This window comes from Trichechus manatus, unplaced genomic scaffold, assembly GCF_000243295.1.
Source record: "Trichechus manatus latirostris isolate Lorelei unplaced genomic scaffold, TriManLat1.0 scaffold00018, whole genome shotgun sequence".
In the NCBI taxonomy this organism is placed as follows: domain Eukaryota; kingdom Metazoa; phylum Chordata; class Mammalia; order Sirenia; family Trichechidae; genus Trichechus; species Trichechus manatus.
Genome location: NW_004443954.1, coordinates 10,972,490 through 10,985,999, shown reverse-complemented (window position 1 = coordinate 10,985,999; position 13,510 = coordinate 10,972,490). Strand labels below are relative to the sequence as shown.

The 13,510-nt window shown below is 35.6% G+C and overlaps 1 protein-coding gene across 6 annotated transcripts in view; it reads left to right on the top strand.

Moving 5' to 3' along the window:
• The window catches only part of SGK3 (serum/glucocorticoid regulated kinase family member 3), a 157,604-nt gene that overhangs the window by 106,286 nt on the left and 37,808 nt on the right, over positions 1-13,510 (top strand). For 5 of the 6 annotated variants that reach the window (XR_002823350.1, XM_004372546.2, XM_023727766.1 and 2 more), the window contains exons 5-6: positions 1,146-1,221; positions 8,787-8,874. Coding sequence is in view for 5 of the 6 variants with exons in the window: in XM_004372546.2 (XP_004372603.1) it covers positions 1,146-1,221; positions 8,787-8,874 (164 nt within the window). In the remaining variant the exon portion in view is untranslated. The remainder of the gene's footprint in view (positions 1-1,145; positions 1,222-8,786; positions 8,875-13,510) is intronic. The other variant, XM_023727768.1, reaches the window with a different exon arrangement.

Below are 13,510 nucleotides of genomic sequence, written 5' to 3'. Positions count from 1 at the left end.
CAGACAAACAATCCTATTAAAAAATGGGCAAAGGAAATGAACAGACACTTCACCAAAGAAGACATTCAAATGGCCAACAGACACATGAGGAAATGCTCGTGATCACTAGCCATTAGAGAAATGCAAATTAGAACCACAATGAGATACCATCTCACCCCGGCATTACTGGCACGAATCAAAAACACTGGGAAATAACAAATGTTGGAGGGGCTGCGGGGAGATGGGAACTCTTATGCGATCCCCTCAATGTGACAACACTCTACCCACTTCCTCCCTGGGTTCCTCATTTCCATTTGCCCATCTTTCCTGCCCCTTCCTGCCATCTGATCTTTGTTTTTGGGCAAATGCTGCCCTTTAAGTCTAGCGTGGTTGACTGTTCTGAGGAGCACATTTCTCACGGGTGTTATTGTTCACTTTACAGGCCTGTCTGTTGTTTGGCTGAAAGGTGATTTCCGGGAGTGGGTTTAGTTCCAGGTTTGAAGGGTGTCTAAGGGGGCTATAGTCTCGAGGGTTCCACCGGTTTCTATCGGACCAGTAAGTCTGGTCTCTTTTATGAATTTGAGTTTTGTTCTATATTTTTGTCCCGCCATGTCCAGGACTGTCTCTTGTGATCCTGATCAGAGCAGTCGGTAGTGGTAGCCAGGCACCATCTAGTTCTTCTGGTCTCAGGTTAGTGGAGGCTGTGGTTTCTGTGGTCCATTAGTCCTTTGGACTAATTGTTTCCTTGAGGCTTTGATTTTCTTCATTCTTCTTTGCTCCGGACAGGTAGACACCAATAATTGTATCTTATTCGTATGATTTAATTGCATAGTGTTAATTTTTATTCATTGCCTGGTAGTGCATGAGGAGTTGGGCAAAGCAAAGTGCCTCTCCAGATTTTGTGATGAGTCTATTTAGAACCTAAAATAGGCGTTTTGTAGAATTTCCTTTTCAGTGATATGTAGTCTACTTTAGTTTTTAATCGTATTTATAGTTTAAAAAAAATACATCTCTAAGTATTTATTCCCCCCTGTAAACCAAGAAACATGAATTAAAAAATAGCTTCTTAATCAGAATTCACTGTCTTATGCTGTCTAATATAACTGCATTGATGATAATTACATTGTTTACCATAAATAATCCTAATAGTTTGTCTTTCTTAACAGATTTTATTAAACAGAGAAGAGCAGGACTGAATGAATTCATTCAGAACTTAGTGAGGTACCCAGAGCTTTACAACCAGTAAGTCATTTTCATTGTGTTTCTAAAGAAGCACTAAAACCAAACTTCAGAATCTCGATGAAGATACTGATAATATCTGTGCAATACTATGTGCTAAATATGTTTGTAAAGTCTCCCTCTAGCATTTTCCTCTGATATTCATCATCTCCTTTTTTTCTCCACCAACTCAAGGCTATAGTTATATTTTTTCTTCCTTTTGTACTTGCATTCGTTTTGTAGATGAAACATGAAATAAATTTGCATACTAAAACTCTTTGCTAATTATTTCATATTATATTTATCCATGCATTCAAAAGTGTTTATTAAGTTCCTGTTGTGTGCTTTGTGATTACAAAGATAAATGAGCCCTGTACCTACCTTCCAGGCGCCTGTGCTGCGAGTCTAGGAGAGACAGACACAGAAATGCATAGCTGAAGCTGGGTCCCGAGGTGGTGCAAATGGGTTGATGCGCTCAGTTGCTAACTGAAAGGTTGGAGGTCCAAACCCACCCAGAAGTGCCTGGGAAGAAAGGCTGGTGACCTACTTTTTAAAAATCAGCCATTTAAAACGCTGTGGAGCACAGTTCTACTGTGACACACATGGGGTCGTCATAAGTGAGGACTGACTTGATGGCACTGGTTTTTGGTTTTGTTTTGAAGTCTTACAATAGAGCTGCTGGAGGATAACAGAGAACAGCACGGCCAGCGCTTCTTGGGGAGGTCAAGGAAGGTTTCTTGGGACTTAAAGGATGTGTCGTTCAAGACACAAAGGTAGAGAGAGCATTCCAGGCAAAGGCCATGGTTCATGTAACAGAGGTTACATAAAGCCTGAAATGTTCAGGACATTAAGTACAGGTAGTCCCTGACTTAGGACATATTCGAGTTACAACGAACCACACTTAAGGCCATCTATTTTTTTGTTTTACATCTTATCATTAGTAATATGTACTACATACAGTGTTAAAATATGCCTGTAAGTCCATATGTAATGTTTCTAACCCCCAAAGACAAATAAAGATTGGATTTATAAAGATACTGATGATAAAAGGCGATAATAATGAAAAATTTTTTTAAATGAGGTGTTTGACATGTGTCAGAACCTACTTACTGTGGAATCACTGGAATAGAACCCAGTCGTAGGTCGGGGCTTACCTGTGGTAACATTCTGTGGTGACTGAAACCAAGAGTAGGGGTAGATTTTTGGAAAGGTGATGAGGTTGAAGAAGTTAGCAGGGGTCGGGCACACATGCCACCACTTCTTGTTCCACCTGGGGCGCTGTTCTCTTATGTTGGCCCAGGCAAGATCTCCCCGTCCTTCTCAACACAGCATTCCAGGTAACCCCTTAAGATGAAGGTGCTTTCCCTTCCCCGTGTGTGTCCTCTGTTAATGAGTTTAAACTTTATTCTGTAGACCACCAGCCCCCAGTGAGGGGAAGAAAATTGATTCATGTAAGAAATACCTAGGAACACATAGATCCATGGTTTGGGTAATGTTTTAACTTTTGAGTTTGATCATTGGTTCATGGATATTTATTATATTGTGATTTTTAATTTACATGTATGTTGCATATACATATGAAGTATTCTAAAGAGAGATAGAGGATAAAGTAAAACTAAAATGTCTGGTCAGTTTTCCTGAGCTCACCTGTCTATTTGTAAAAGTAAAGGATTCCTTATGGGCACTGATGTGAACATGATGGACTTCAACAGTCTTTTCAGAATCACAACACGGAAGGACTAAGTTTTGGAGCATTTATTCTAAAAATGATTACTATTTGTAGTTGTAATTTATAATTGTTTGTAATTGTATTGACACCTGGGGTCACCGAAAAGAAAACAAACAAAAAATCGTTGGTCCGTTCCGACTCAGTGGCAACCGTTTTTTTGTTTTGTTTTGGTCGCAGTTTAAAGAGGGCTTCTGCTTTGTTAATTTACTAGATCTGTGACCTAAGACAAATGGACTTTACTGAACCTCATTTTTTTTTTAAACTATAAAATTAGTTAATTGTATTTATTGCCCAGTTTACAATAATTAGATAAGGTAAAGCATAAAGGTGTCTACAGTTCTTGGCCTGTATCAGATGTTCAACACGTTGGCTGACTGAATGACCTCATTCAGGTCACAGAGGTAAACGCTAGAACTACACCTCCTCTCACCAAGGCCTTCTGCCGAGAGCTGAGGGTTTCCCAGGATGCTCCTGGGTAGGACAGGGCCAGGGAGAGGCCCAGCACCTGGGTTAGCACTGGGATTAGTCAGTGCAGTAGAACAGGCATCTTCCCACTCAGAGCCTCCAGCAGGTGGCAGAGGGACATAAAATTTGGGAGGCTTCTTGAGCTCAAGCTCCCGGGTTTGGCCTGTTCCTCAGCAAAAGGCCTTTTATGATTTGAGTCTTTTTGTAAGTAAATACTAAATTTATTATTATGATGTTTTAAATATTATGCCTTTCCCCTGGGGCAGGTTCTGTGCTATCTTCATGGCATGCATCCTCATAGCTCCACCCTTCTGCCCTCTAGTTACTGTTATATGCACTTGCAGTTAATTTGAATTGGCATATTACTGGCTTGTTTGAAATGGGATTCATACATTCAGAGCTGGAATTTGTCTCTTCCTTTGACAGACATGGAATAAGTATACAATAAATGGTGGCAGTTGTTACTGCTACTGGTATTTTGAACAGTGTTACTCAGTAACACTTTGTTAAATATTCAATATTCATTCTGGATCTAGAAGTGTAGTATTATAAAGATCTTATATTTTGTTTTTAAATTTTCAAAGCAGCTTGATTATTTAAGTTGTCAGTTTTTAAAACAGTATGCTATAAAGTTCATAATTCTTAAATATACAAATCAATGAATTTTTACATACATAGGTACCCTGTAACTACTACCATTCCAAAAAACATTTCCAACACCCAAAAAAAAATTAGTCAATATTTTTTTAAACCTAATTTTTAACTGACATTTTATTTTTATAAAAAGTCATCTTTCATATTTTCTGGGTCACATCTGTTGCTAACAGAACTTTGTTAATTTTCCTGCTTCTCATATGAACATCAGATTGTTGATATAATAGTACAGATTTAAGAGAAGGAAGAGGAGCCAGTCAGCAAGTGTGTCTTGAACACCTACTGTGCGCCTATTATTACTGTTAGGGAAATGCACCTTGAAAGTCACTTTACTCCGGTAAAGCTAATTTTTAAATGACTTTATTAAAATTGAATTAAAAAATAATTTAAAATGGGAATAAAATATGTTAGGATTTATCCAACCTCTGTATGAGAAAGGGTTTTCTAAGTGTATTAGCAGTGATGATTTATCACAGAGTAAAACAGTAATAAATTTGATTAATAACAACTTTTGAACTCCAAAATACTGAGAATGAAAATATAAAGAAAGTTTCTTTATAATACTGTACTCCACTTAACAAATTATCAGAGATGTAATATAAATTGTAACACTTATTGTGAAAGAAAGAAAAGACCAAAATAGATGTCAGAAGAGACTCTGAAACTTGCTCTTGAACGTAGAGTAGCTAAAACTAACAGAAGAAATGGTGAAGTCAAAGAGCTGAACAGAAGATTTCAAAGGGCGTCTGGAGAAGACAAAGTAAAGTATTATAATCACATGTGCAAAGAACTGGAGTTAGAAAACCAAAAGGGAAAATACGCTTGGCATTTCTCAAGCTGAAAGAACTGAAGAAAAAATTCAAGCATCGAGTTGCAGTAGTGAAGGATTCCATGGGCAAAATACTGAACGAAGCATGAAGCATCAAAAGAAGATGAAAGGAATACACAGAGTCACTGTACCAAAAAGAACTGGTCGACATTCATTCATTTCAGGAGGTAGCATATGATCAAGAACCAATGGTATTGAAGGAAAAAGTCCAAGCTTCACTGTAGACACTAGCAAAAAACAAGGCTCCAGGAATTGACAGAATGCTAATTGAGATGTTTCAGCAAACAATGCAGTGCTAGAAGTGCTCACTCATCTATGCCAAGAAATATGGAAAACAGCTACCTGGCGAATCAACTGGAAGAGATCCATAATTATGCCTATTCCAAAGAAAGGTGATCCAACTGAATGTGAAAATTATCTAACAATATCATTAATATCACACGCAAGTAAAATTTTGCTGAAAATCATCATCAAAAGCAGTTGCAGCAGTACATTGACAGGGAACTGCCAGAAATTCAAGCCGAATTCAGAAGAGGATGTGGAACAGGGGATATCGTTGCTGATGTCAGATGGATCTTGGCTGAAAGCAGAGAATACCAGAAAGATGTTTACCTGTGTTTTATTGACTATGCAAAGGCATTTGACTGCATGAATCATAACAAATTATGGATAACACTGTGAAGAATGGTATTCCAGAACACCTAATTGTGGTTATGAGGAACCTGTACATAGATCAAGAGGCAGTCGTTCGAACAGAACAAGTGGATACTGTGTGGTTTAAAGTCAGGAAAGGTGTGCGTCAGGGTTGTATCCTTTCACCATATTTATTCAGTCTGTATGCTGAGCAAATAATCCGAGAAGCTGGATTATATAAAGAACGGGGCATCAGGATTGGAGGAAGACTCATTAATAACCTGTGTTATGCAGATGACACAGCCTTGCTTGCTGAAAGCAAAAAGGACTTGAAGCACTTACTGATGAAGATCGAAGACCATAGCCTTCAGTATGGGTTACACCTCAGCATAAGGGAAACAAAAATTCTCACAACTGGACCAGTAAGCGGCATCATGATAAACAGAGAAAAGATTGAAGTTGTCAAGGATTTCATTTTATTTGGATCCGCAATCAATGAACATGGAAGTAACAGTCAAGAAATCAAAAGATGCATTGCATTGGGCAAATCTGCTGCAAAAGACCTCTTTAAAGTGTTAAAAGGCGAAGATGTCACTTTCAGAATTAAGATGTCCCTGACCCAAGTCATGGTGTTTTCAATCGCCTCATATGCATGTGAAAGCTGAACAATGAATAAGGAAGACTGAAGAAGAATTGATGCCTTTGAATTATGGTGTTGGCGAAGAATATTGTCTATACCATGGACTGCCAAAAGAACTAACAAATCTGTCTTGAGATAAGTACACCCAGAATGCTCCTTAGAAGCGAGGATGACAAGACTTCATCTCACATACTTTGGACATGTTGTCAGGAGAGACCAGTCCCTGGAGAAGGATATCATGCTTGTTAAAGTGGAGGGTCAGCAAAAAAGAGCAAGAGCCTCAATGAGATAGATTGACACAGTGGCTGCAACAATGGGCTCAAACATTGCAACAATTGTGAGGATGGTGCAGGGCCAGGCTGTGTTTTGTTTCATTGTACGTAGGGTCGCTATGAGTCGGAACTGACTCATTGGTACCTAACAACAACATTGTTAACCAAGGCTGGAGAGAATCTTCAGTATGTTCATATACTGCTAGGCGAGTATAAATTGGTACAACCTCTCTGGAAATCAGCTTAACAAAATGTGTTCATACTTGAAACCAGATAATGTATACAGCCTTAAATGGCTCATACTTGAGACCAAACAATCTTATTTTTAAAAATCTGTCTTGAAAATAATAAATGCACTTGTGGTATTAATCACAAGAATGTAAATTGCATCATTATTTATAGTAGTGAAAGTTGTATGGTGAAAAGTTGGAAGAAATCTATATATACTAAAGTGGAGGAATCACTGAGTAACTTTAATATATCCATATTACACAGCATCATACTATCTAAAGTGATTGTTTACAAAGAGTTTTTAATGACATGAGGAAATGATTATGATATAATTTTTAAGTGAAAAGCAACAAGATGAAATATTTTAAATATATCATGATCTTAATTGTGCAGAGAAAAAGACTGAAATAAAATATTCCAAAATGTTAGTAACGGTTGCATCTATATGGTAAAATTGAAGATCCTTCTTCCCCCCTTTTAAAAAATTTTTGTTATTGGGATAAAAGTCACCTTTTTAACCATTTTAAAGTGTACAGTTCAGTGGTTTTTGGTATATTCACAGTACTGTGTAATCATCATCATTATCTAATTCCAGAATACTTCCATCACTCCAAAAAGAAACCCCATATCTCCCAATCCCACTTTCCCCCATCTCACGTCAACCACTAATTTACCTTCTGTTTCTGATAGATTTGCCTATTCTGGACATTTCAGATAAATGAAATCATGTGATATGTGCGTCTGTCTTTCACTTAGCATGTTGTAACACATATCAGCACTTCATTCCTTTTTACGGCTGAATAATTCTCCATCATATACACATACCACATTTGATTTTTTCATTCGTCAATTGATAGACATTTGGGCTATTTCTACTTTTTGGCTATGGTGAATAGTGCTGCTATGAACATTCATGTATAAGTATTTGTCTGGATACCTGTGTTCATTTTTTTGGTGTGTACCTAGGGATGGAATTGACTTTTTGAGGAACTGACAAACTGTTTTCCATAGCCTCCTCACCGTTTTACTTTCCCACTAGCCCCTCCCCTTTTAAAAAAATACCTATTTATCTTCCCAGGTCTCCTACAATGAATGCATATTACTTGTATTTAATTATTTAGAACAGCTTGGAGGGAGAGATACCTCAGGCATAGAGTTTGAATCATTCTCAGGATCATCGTTAGTCCGTGCAAGACCCCTCTTTTATTTTAGTCCATTTTTTACTTCATCTTTGATCTTCATAGCCATTTATTTGTTCATTATCAGATACCCACTTTAATATGTTTGATGTATGTCCTTGAATATGTGTTTATCTTCGGAAATTTTAGAATAAATTTTGGAAAATTTAGCATATATACATAAAGAGTACTGTGCTGTAGATCTTATTCTGTTTTTTCACCAAAACTGTTTTTAAGATCTATCCATGCTGCTGTATGTACCTCCAGTTCATTGTTTCTGGACTACTTACTGGTATTTTCTGACAGGCAGTGACTATAGTTTACTTACTCATCCCCCTAGCGATAGATGACTGTTTCCTTCCAGCTCACTACTGTAGAGAATGCTGCAGTGACCATCCTTATACATGTCCTTCACTGGACTTGGACATAAGTTTTCCTAGGGTTTATCCCTAGAAATGGAATTTCTGGGTCTAGGGCAAATGTATACACAATGCTGCCACTTATTGCCAGATTGCTTTCTGGAGGAGTTGCCTCTTCTACACCCTCAACAGCAATACATGAGGGTATCTCTTTATTCTTATTCTTGCCAACTTTTGGTATCATCCATCTCTGATTTTTACCAGTTAATGGACATAAAAGGGTATAACATTTTCATTTCAATTTGTATTTCTCTGATTACTAGAGAAGTTAAGTGTATTCATAAATTTGCTTACCATTTGGGTTTCCTTTTCTTTGAATGGCCTGTTCATATCCCTTGCCCATTTGTTTGTTTGACTCCCTAGCTTTACTTTTTTATGAATGTGCTTACTTCTTTTATAATAATGAATATTAATGAGTTTTCTTTGGCTTTCTTTGTGTAAATGCTAATATAGTTATTTTTATTTTGGTTTTCATTTTATAAGGGAGAAAAGCTTAGAAATGCTTTTGAAGTTCTAACAAAGTTATTTTTCATTGTTAGTCCAGATGTCAGAGCATTCCTCCAAATGGACAGTCCAAAACATCAGTCAGATCCGTCCGAAGATGAGGATGAAAGAAATACTCAGAAGGTAGTAAAAGCGATGGTATTTTTTAACAGAAAAGATACCATTCTCCAAGGATGAAATTAGTAGCAACTTTAGGACATTGACTTAAAATGAAATAATTTTATCCATAGTAGATTTTCTATTCTGTAGAATACATAAAATAAATATGTACACCTCTTACTGGTCACTATTTCCTGTGAAATTTATAGAATGTATGTTTTTATTATAAAAAGTTAATGCATGTTAATTAAAGAAAGTTGTGAAAATAGTGGTAAAAAGAAAGGTATTACCCATGTTACCACCCCCCTGACCTAGTAATTGTTAACACATCAGTGGTTTTCTTCCCAGTCTTCTCTGAAGATACATGTTTTGAAAAATTATCTAATCTTAATTTCATATCCTTTCTTCACTTTGCATATTATTTTTTTGGTCATTATGTAGTCTTCATTATCATCACTATACTTGAAATTATTGTTTTGAATTTTGGTCAGCAGGAAAGTTGAAAAGTCACCTAGAACATTGTACACATCTTCTGCATTGTCAGGTTTTGATACATAGAGCCATCAATGCACGTGTGTTTTTTACTTCTGTTGGCATACCTACATAATCAGTATGTGTTCCTAATAAATAATAGAATGTTCTTATTTTTTAAAGTAGATTGTGATGCCTTAATAGCAAGTAAGTAAATGTAATAAGCTAGTGTCTTATTATGAAGATACTTTCAGCATTTACCTTAGAAAATAATGTGGAAAAGGTAGATTATGATAGTTTAACTCAGTGGATTATTTTGTAGCAATTAAAATTATAATTCAAATGCTAAATAAATATATCTTTATAATTCATAATTGATTTTAACTATTGTTAAGTGTAAGCATTAAAATCAGAGGTGCTGGGATAATGGGATATAGTACATTTCTATCTGTATAATATCTTTTAATTTTGTCATGGTTCTGTTTTTTAAAAATATTATTATGAATTGGAACATGTATTATGTCCCAGAGTAGAAATGGAAGCAAATCACCCTCATTATATTCATAATTGTCATTTTTCAGCTACTTAATATTGCATGGACTTTCTTTTAAATAAAATCTTCATTTGGAAAATAGATTTTTATTAGTTTTTTGCAACTGTAAAGGAGTGATTTCCTTCTCTAATGCCCCAGGAGAATTCTCAGTTAAAAGAACAGATTTAACTTTGCATCTGTGACGTGTTTGCTCTTTGGACAACATAAAAGGATATTTTCATTTTATATCTGCTCATCAAAAGAGAAACAAACTGAGAAAACATTTGTAACAAATGAGGCATAAGAAGGAATAAAGTCTGCAAAAAGCTCATACAAATAGATTTTTGAAAAGAGTAACACTTAAGACCCCAGCAGATAAAAAAGAATGTGAAGAAATGCTCTTAGTAAACATATGAGAAAATGTTCAACTTCGATGCTGACAAAAAATGAACATTTTAAATGTGAGATTTCTTTTTTCTCTCCCAAATTAGCAAAAATGGATAGGAAATAAAATACCGAAGGGTTGATAAGGGTGAGACACAAGGTACGTCTCACGAATCCCTTAGGAATTGATGCAAAGGAAATAATTCTTCACGTGGAGAAACACACAGATGCTCGTTTTAGCATTATTTATAAAATGAAAAATTAGAATCAATTTAAAATTCATCAGTCAGATAGTGTTTGTCCCTACATAGTATGCATTTATTGAAGTGTTTTTGAAGATGAAAATATTTAAAGTTTTTGACATACTATTAAGTGAAATCAGTATGTAAAATTTTATATGCGTATTCACAGTGTAATTACAGTGAATTTTTAAAAGATATGCAAAGAATCTATGGAATTGCTGTAAAATATTTGCAAATTCATTTGTTGGTAATATTAGGGATTTTAAAAAAATTCTTCCTAATATTTTCCGACCATAAGTATATGCTTTTTAAATCGAAACAGATTAAACTATTTAAGAATATTTTAACAAATAATGAATATAATCATATAACCATGATTTTCCATGTTTTGCTTGCTAATCATGTGCGAGTAAGTAGTTGTAGGTCATTTAAAAAATGTCTTGCCTCGCTATTGGAGACAGCTAGCTGGTTTTAAGGAAGGAACCAACCTGAGAGATTCTGGTTCTGGCTTCTGTTCTGCCCCTTTTTTGCTTTAGATCTGAGTTTTGTTTCTTTTTTTCCACCTCATCCATAAAATCTGGATCGTAGACTAGGATCTCTTGCAGTTTTAAAATACTGACGAAAAGAATTTTTTCAAAAAACAGAAAGAACCATACTTAATTTTATATTTGTAACTATTTATTAAGTATTTTTAAGTGGGTAATGAAATGAAATTCAGAGCTGGAAAATATCTTACCGGGTGTCTGGACCTACCCCCTCGTTTATCGAAACAAATAGAGGCCAAGAGAAGTCAAGAAACTTATGATCTTCATTAGTGTTCATTGTATTGTTCCTTACCCTCAGTTTACTGAATAGATGCAATCTTTAAAAATAGTAGATACAGTGAAAAATTGTCTAATGATGCATCCCAGTGACATTATTATTTCTAAAATGTGCACCATTGGGAAAAGCATTGCCAAAAATAATAAAAACCACATTACATATTAACATAATTCAAGGGGCAAGCTGCCCTTGCTGTTTAATCCATGCTTTTATAATTCTCCTCTCTCATCTATATAAGAAAAATTCAATGAATGGAGAATTAATTCGGTTCTCTGCACACTTATTAAAAGAATAAGTGTGTTGAAATTACAACTTAGTTTGAATTACGTTGTCAGATTGTGTGGAACACTATGATATTTAAACATAAAAGACTACTCGTATGTTGAAATTATGCCACGACAGAGCAAATCTCATTTAATGAACCAGAGTTTGAATAGATTTTTCTGTCTTGTGCTAGACTTATGGTTCACTGTGGTTCTGGGATTGAAAATTATTACGTGAAGATTTGTATTTATATCAGATAGAAATAAATTTAATTTGTGACTAAAAACCGTAATAGGAAACTCACTACACTTCAGAACTTTTGAAAGATGAGACTATTTGCCCTTTATTGTTAAAAATAGCTTGTATTCTAAAGATTGTCTGTACATTTCAGTGAATTTAAGTAGAAATATATGTTTCCATATGTCTCCAATAAGAAACTGCTTACATAAAATTTTCTTGGTTATGATAGACTTCAGGAGAAATTTTTAAAGCTTTTATATATAGCTTATATAAAATGTAAGTATATAGGGCTATAGGAAAAGTATATATATTTGAGACATCTCTAACTGATTCAGTTCTTTGAATGGGTAAAGAATTTCAGAGTGAATTAACGTGAGGTGGAATGTATTTATATTTGGTTTTTATAAAAAGTACACTCTGACAGGATCACTAGATTGATCTTCTAGGATTGTGAGTTAAACTTCTAGCTAATTATTAATGAGCTAGAATCTTTTATTAATTAAATTCCTTTATGGCATTCTAGGTGAGTAAAGATTTTCTTCTAAATTAATACTAGGGATTGTATTTACAGTATTAACTGTTGCAAAGAAAAAAGCCTATCTAAAATCTGCCAACCAGCATATAATGCTGCAATTAGAATGAAAAACACTCTTGCTTTTGCTTTAGAAATAAGTTTGTTGTTAGGTGCTGTCAAGTCAGTTCCGACTTACAGTGACCCTGTGCACAACAGAACAAAACACTGCCCAGTCCTGTGCCGTCCTTACAATCATTGCTATGTTTGAGCCCATTGTTGCAGCCGCTTTGTCAGTCCATCTCCTTGAGGGTCCTCCTCTTTTTTGCTGACCCTCTACCTTAGCAAGCATGATGCCCTTCTCCAGAGACTCGTTCCTCCTCATAACTTGTCCAAAGTATGTGAGACGAAGTCTCGCCATCCTCGCTTCCACGGAGCACTCTGGCTATACTTCTTCCAAGATAGACTTGTTCGTTCTTCTGGCAGTCCATGGTATATTCAGTATTCTTCGCCAGCACCATAATTCAAAGACATCAGTTCTTCTTTGGTCTTTCTTATTCATTGTCCAGCTTTTGTATGCATATGAGACGATCGAAAATACTGTGGCTTGTGTCAGGCACAGCTTAATCTTCAAAGTGACGTCTTTGGTTTTCAACACTTGAAAGAGGTCTTTTGCAGCAGATTTGCCCAGTGCAGTACGTTGTTTGTTTTCTTGACTGCTGCTTCCGTGGATGTTGCTTGTAGATCCAAGCAAAACAAAATCCTCAACAACTTCGTTATTTTCTCCTTCTATCATGATATTGCTTATTGGTCCAGTTGTGAGGATTTTTGTTTTCTTTGTATTGAGGTGTAATCCATACTGATATCAGTTCACCTGCCATCAAATTGTAGTTCCAGGATGGTGCAAACAGTTAAGTACTTGGCTACTAGCTGAAAGATTGATGCTTTGAACCCACCCAGAGGTGCTCAGAAGATAGGCCTGGTGATCTCCTTCCAAAATGGGGTCACAGTGAGTCAGAATCTATTTGATGGTAACTAGCAGCAACCATCAAATTAAAGCTGAAAATCTGTCATTTGCAATCTTCATCTTCTATCTTTAATGAGCTGTTACTAGAAAATTTGAAAAATAGTTTTCCAGCTAGCTTTTAAAATGTAAACATGATTGCTCTTAATTGTGGTTTCAATACCCACCTC